At 36.7% G+C, this 6807-nt stretch overlaps 1 protein-coding gene across 1 annotated transcript; it reads left to right on the forward strand.

Annotated features, from left to right (window-relative positions):
• Window positions 1–1879: 1879 nt before the first annotated feature.
• LOC104211649 (F-box/kelch-repeat protein SKIP30-like) lies at window positions 1880–6559 on the forward strand. The gene is made up of 2 exons (XM_009760738.2): window positions 1880–2053; window positions 4898–6559. Exon 2 carries the CDS (start codon window positions 4969–4971, stop codon window positions 6004–6006), a length of 1038 nt encoding a protein of 345 aa, XP_009759040.1. The 5' UTR covers window positions 1880–2053; window positions 4898–4968; the 3' UTR covers window positions 6007–6559.
• Window positions 6560–6807: the final 248 nt, after the last annotated feature.

The raw sequence follows: 6807 nt of genomic DNA on the forward strand, positions 1-6807 counted from the left end.
AATACAGTAATCTGTCCAGCTGTAATCCCATGTTTTACACCATGAATACAATCAAATACATTCGAATACAACAACTGATTAGCTGGACTTCCCTGATTCACGCCTATTTTTGCTATTGTATTCATGAATACAATAGTTTAAACACATCAAATACATCATATAACCACAGAAAAGGTATCTATAATCTGTAATATAGCAAATGATATCTATATATAGCTAATTACTACTAAAAGATAGTGTTTTATGAAATTTTCTCTTTTTTCAATAGTTAGTAGAACTGTAAGGCCCAAAAAGATAATCTGCACTCTTTACTTAGGCCCAAAAAGGAAATACTATTGCAATAGAGACAATGCAGTAGCAATGTTTAAGAAGGAAAAGGGAAAAGAAGAAGAAAACTTATAGGTCACTTAGGGGTCGTTTGGTTTGAATAGAAGTTATGCTGAGATTAATTATTTTGGTATTGTTTTTTATCCACTATTTGGTATGTTGTATTAAAAATGACATGCATTGTATAATTTCTAAGAAGAAGTTATTTGTTTACAAAAATACCCTCCATCTTATTCTTGCTCCTTTATCTAATTGACACGTCAATTTTCAATTCTTACATCAACAAGTATTAAATAATTTTTTGGGGCTCTAGTTTTCAGTTCTTTGAAATATATTTGCTGATTTCTCTTTCTAAATCTTCTTGCTGATATCGGACAATAGTTGATGATCCATAAAAAAATCTACTTTTTCCATAATAAAAATAAAAAGAATTAATACACAAAAAATTTCAATTGATAAAGGAGTCTATGAGCAAAAGTTTATATTTTCCAAGCACATATAGAGAAACAAATGAACCCAACAAATATTTGGAAAGAGGACCTTAGGGCTATTTTTGTGAATTTCACTATTTTGTCCTAGGATAATAATCTCAGTACTAATTATCTCATCCCCTACAAGGTATAAGTTATACCGATACTAATTTTAATCCCGGGATAACTTATTCCAAGTTTGGTAACCGAACAAGGTATAAGGTGGTATTAAATTTTTATCCCAGCACTATTTTTACTTATGCCTCGTACCAAACGTCCCCTTACTATATTTGTCAATTAACTATTGTCACTTGTATTTGGATGGTTTCGAACTTAAAACTTCTTATTAAATATAAAATTTGACACAATTTTTAGTGATATTAGTGCATCATAGTTTTAATTTGAACTGAATAAAGGTGATTTAGTGCAAATGTGAATAGATTTTTTTTTTTTTTTTGAAACTTAACTGAAGCATCTTGTTTGTTTAAGTATTACATACAAATAAGCCATTAAGTGCTTTTTTAAGTTGATTTGGCCATCTTTCAAACTAATCCGATCACCCTCAAAATTGTCCAAACGCCATCCTAAGAAATGTAAAAGTAAAGACTACCGAAAGATAGACAATTTAGTAGATTTTTAAAAAAAAAAAAATTTAGTTTATCAATTAATCATGGTCAAATAGTACTTCAATTTGTTGCTTTTTAAATTTAATTATTGTTTGATATTAGAAATTTACTAACTTGCCCTAAATAGTACTCCATCTGTTTCAGTTTATGTGAACCTATTTCTTTTTCGATCCGTTCCAAAAAGAATGGCACCTTTCTAAATTTAGTAACAATTTAGCTTAAACTTACAATTCTAGCATTAATCAGAAGATTTTATAACCATACAATTACTTTGACCCCTTTTTGACTTGTTTAGGATCACAAATTTTAAAAGTCTTCATTTTTTTTTAAACTTCGTGTCCAATTAAATAAATTCACATAAATTGAAATAAATGGAACTAAGTTAGGAAGGTGTAAACACATTGTGAATCTTGCCTAATTCTATTCTCACACTGCACAAACTACCAACCAAAATACAATGTAATTTTCTAATTCTCATTAAAACTGTCGAAATCACATACATAAATTTCCCTATGTTATCAAACTTAGTCCAAAAAAAATTTATGCGTGTGATAAAAGCCAAGCAAATTCTTATGTTATCTTCTTTGAACTGTAATCTCAAGGCCGACTGCTATCTTCTTGACCTAGCAGGTAAATGCTATTTTCAGTTCCATTACAATCATATGTGAATCTTGGATTATTTCTATTTCATTGTTGAATTCGTGTAGAATTCTTTTTTTTGTTGTAAAGATTGGTTCTTTACCAAAATCCGAAACACCCCAAGTTTTATTCTTTTCTGTTCTTTTACTTTAATGTTAGATGATTGGAGTTTCAATCAGGGGAATTTTTAGGTACTCCAACACATTGTACTTTTTTTGTTGTGATATTAAGATGGGGTTTTGGGGTTCGCTCAAAGTCTTTAATTACTATAGTGATTGAGTTATGGGAGCTCAAGGAATGTAGGGAAATGGGGAAAAAAACAATAAGGGAAAGATTTGAGTCACAAATAGAGGTGGCAAAATGGTTAAAAGAAAACAGTTATCCACCCATATTATTCGTTAAAAAATGGGTTGGATAATGAACTTTTTAAAAATGGGTTGAATATGGATAAGAACCATATTATCCACTTAGAAAATTGTTAACCAAATGGATAACCAATGGATAACTAATGTGTTTAACTTTTACATTGTAAAGCCTCAAATTGAGGGTTCCTCAAGTTTCGGAGACTAGAATTCTCCATAAGTGATCATATTCAAGAAGCCATGGAGAATATGGATATTCATATTATCCGCCGGATAACCCGTTTTTTATCCGCCTCAAATACGGGTCGGGTCGGGTAATTTATCCGTTTTTTGAATTACCCCTTTTCGACCCGCTCATATCCGCCCCGCCCTGCCCGTTTGCCACCCCTAGTCACAAATGAAGAGAAATTAGGAGAAAAGTTTAGCAAATTCACTTCATTGATGGAGCAATATCTTTAAAACTATAAAGAGAGTAGGAAAGATCAAGAACTAGTGGGGATGGGGATGGTTATAATATGTCTCTAAGCTCTTGTAGGAATGGAAAATGGTTGTAGAAACTCAGGGTATACACACTCGCGTGTCTATTTCCTTGGCATGTATCATATTCTTGCTCTGAGGTTTACTTCTTTGGCATTCATCACACTCCTGCATTTGCACCATCTAATTGTTTAGGCTAATTAAAAACTGGCTTTAGTTTCTATTGAATTGATTTTTTTTTTCGATTTAACCATCCAGTATCCGGAATCCACTGGCCCAGCTAATTCGGATTTCGCCCCGAGTAAGGCCCATTAAAGGGGAAGCATTCCCTACTAGTTTTTTCCATTCTTAGGTGTCGAATTCGAGACCTTTGGTTAAGGGTTAAGGGGTCCATCCATCCTCCACACTCCATTGTGGTCCTATTGAGTTTGAGTGCGCACCAACAGCTGAAGCATGCATGAACTCTCTAAGCTGTTTCCTGTGTTTCCTGCGTTTGCCTGGCATTGCCACCCATGTCTTTCCTTGATATTTGAGCACCTTATCCTGAGGAGTTACATGAGAAATAGGATGTTGATTAATGCTTAGGTTGTAATACCCTTGATTGTGTCATCATCTAGCCATAGTCTTCTATGACTTTCGTATCCATGTTGGTTACGACTTGTTTATAGTGTTGCAAGTAGAGTGTTCTACACCCCTTACTGATTGTGAACTGTATCTTTCTCATCTGTTTTTCCGTATTGGATCTCATAGCTTAGTTCCAATAGTTCGGCCAACCCTTCACGTTGAGATGATGTTTGCGTCCTTAGATACTTTAAGTTGAAATGATCAATCTTGATGATAAAATGAAACAGGTGTACATGTTGTCTGCATTTTATTACAGCTAGTGAGAGGTCTATGAGCTCTTCTCCATAGGTCGGGAGACCTTGATGTTTGATGCTAAGTGCTTGACAAGGAAATGTAAATAGGTTTCCCTTCTTGCATCACCACATTATGTATCCTTTTACTTTTAGTTATGCACTTTTACAATAGAGGTTTTGGTAAAATCCAGTAATGCCAGGAGTTGTGCCTCTATCATGGCCTTTCTGAGGTCTAGGAATACAGTGGCAGCTTCATTGGATCCGTGCAGAAACATCCCTTCTTCAGTAGGAACAGTAAGGGGCCTGCTGACCAGTCCATAGCTTCAATTAAGTCTTCTGTAATAGAATATGAGGTCAAGGAATTCGATCAGCTCCTTGATTGAGAGGGCAATGGCCAATTCTGCTTTCTTTTCTCCACTTCTGCTAACTTCTTTCAAGTAGCTACTTGCTTGGCTTCAAAGCCTTACCGTTGCTTCACTATGGTCAGTTTCACTTCATCCCAAAGTTAATATATGTCCCAATTCCCAAGTGTCCCGTGGACTTCTTTGCCGGCAAGTGATGCCCCTTAGCCACTCTAGCACAATCTCAAGTGCCGAATGATCTGCAAAGGAGAAGCTGCAGGCTACAACATCCAGGAAACATTTCTCTCATACTTTGTGGAGAGATTGTTGTGACTCTGCCATGTAATAACACTTTTAATAAGCTAGAAGTGCTTGATGAGGCGATCGGAGAATCTGCCGCTCTGAGGTTACTGATACGTTGAATTCATTATGGACTGAGGTTTCACTAGAAGAAAAAAGGGCATAGTTTGTATGGTAGGATTATTCAACTTGTTGTTTCAGTCTGCTATGTGGTCAGATGTTTTTAGCTTTGAATTGGAAGTTTCTAAATGTGATTTTTGAGCTTGGCATCAAGATAGGCCAACTGTGAAATTTTGTTTTGCTGTAACGCGTTTAAAAGTCAGTCCACTGATTATATTGCTAATGTATTGGTTAACCTCTTTGACACAATTTTGTACAATGTTTGGCTGAGGAGAGATGTCGGCCTCTTTTATACAGAAGAATGTTATTTAAAATGCTAGCAATTTACATCATGATTCTCTTTATTCTAGAGCTAACGATTCAAATTGCATATTTCAGGTTGACGTCAGCCAACAGTAGTGCACCACAATCATTATTTGCTGATAAAAATAGATGCAAGCTTGGTGGTTATGACTGCACTCATTGAAGGTCTTCCCAATGCTGTTGCCCTTAGGTGCATTGCACGGGTTCCGTTCCACCTTCATCCAAAGTTAGAGCTTGTTTCCCATTCCTGGAGAGCTGCCATTCGAAGTGCCGAACTATTTAAAGCGAGAAAGGAGGTCAACTCGTCTGAAGAGTTTTTATGTGTATTCGCATTTGAACCTGAAAACTTATCGCAGCTTTATGATCCTATGCATGACCGTTGGATTACTCTCCCTATTCTCCCCTCAAACATCAGTCATCTTGCTCGCTTCAGTGTCGTTTCTACTGCTGGAAAGCTGTTTGTTTTAGGCGGTGGCAGTGATGCTGTGGATCCATTAACAGGTGACCAAGATGGGATTTTCGCGACTGATGAGGTCTGGTCATATGACCCTGTAACCCGTGTGTGGAGTCGGCGTGCGTCTATGATTTTCCCTCGTGCCATGTTTGCTTGTTGCGTGTTGGAGGGGAAGATAATTGTTGCAGGGGGTTTTACTAACTACAGGAAATCAATATGTAACGCGGAAATCTATGATCCAGAAAAGGATGTCTGGGTTCAATTACCCGATCTCCATCACACGCACAATTCCGCATGCTCAGGAGTGGTTGTTGGCGGTAAAGTTCATGTCTTGCATAAAGGTTTATCGACTATTCAGGTTTTGGAAAATGTCAAGCAAGGTTGGACCGTTCACGAGTATTCTTGGCTCCAGGGTCCAATGACTGTCGTTAGGGAAAAGCTTTATGTAATGAGCAGTTGGTTCATTTACAAGCAGGAAAAAGAAGTAAGAGAGATGGTAGTTTCAGCATCTGAGTTTCGTAGAAGAATTGGGTTTGCTATGATAGGGCTTGGAGATGATATTTATATAGTTGGAGGGGTTAATGGACCGGAGCATTGGAATTGTAACATCAAAGTGTTGTCTGATGTTGATGTATTGACGCTTGGAAATGAGAGGTTGGTGTGGCGTAAGCTTGCTCCAATGACAAGGTGCAGAGGGACAATTCTTGCCTGCACACAGCTGAGAATTTAGGACATGCATAATGTCGATGAAATTCAATGCAGTGTTTTAGGGTAAATGCTACAATGAACGATTGGCAATAAAACGGCTGCTAGTTGTAGCACGCAGCGTACTGGTGAATAGGAAAAACAAATTAAGATTACTAGTGACGGATGGAAGTTGAGGGTGAACGTGTTAGGTGCCTCGCCTTTCTCTCCTTCGCCGTAGACTGAATATGATGGGGATCTTATCTGAAACGACCTTTGTGAGCTGTCTCGGCTTAGCTATTAGCTGTCCAAAAGCTACGGTAAATAAAATCCAATGCCAGAAACACAGAAGAAACGAGATGTTCAGCTTTCTTGCAGCCTGCTTGTCTTATGTGTAAATCCTCTTGGTTTACATGTATTTGCATTAATGAGCACTATAGTGCTAAATACTTGGTTACTTCAGTCCTGCTTTCGTTGCTTAAGGGGCATTATTTCGTTGATTGAGGCGTAGTTGTTATTATTTTTGTTGTCAATCTTCACTCTATTGGTGTCTATCTCGGTTAGTTTCTCAAAATAGCAGTTAAAGTGCGTATTCTGTTGTGTCCCAAATTCCACTTGGTGCGGTTAAAGATTAACCCATACTCACTAAAAAATGAGTTTAACTTGTCTACATCTGCATTGTTACACAATTAAGTCACTTAAATATTTATATATGACTATATATAAGATTGAAGATGTAGTGGCGGACCTAGGATTTATAGGTTGTGGGTGCTTCAATAATTTTAGTATAAATTCTAAATGGTCAATCATGATCATAGTGGGTGCTCATGGTCAATTATTAAATTTT

Source organism: Nicotiana sylvestris, chromosome 2 (assembly GCF_000393655.2).
Source record: "Nicotiana sylvestris chromosome 2, ASM39365v2, whole genome shotgun sequence".
NCBI classification, from domain to species: Eukaryota; Viridiplantae; Streptophyta; class Magnoliopsida; order Solanales; family Solanaceae; genus Nicotiana; species Nicotiana sylvestris.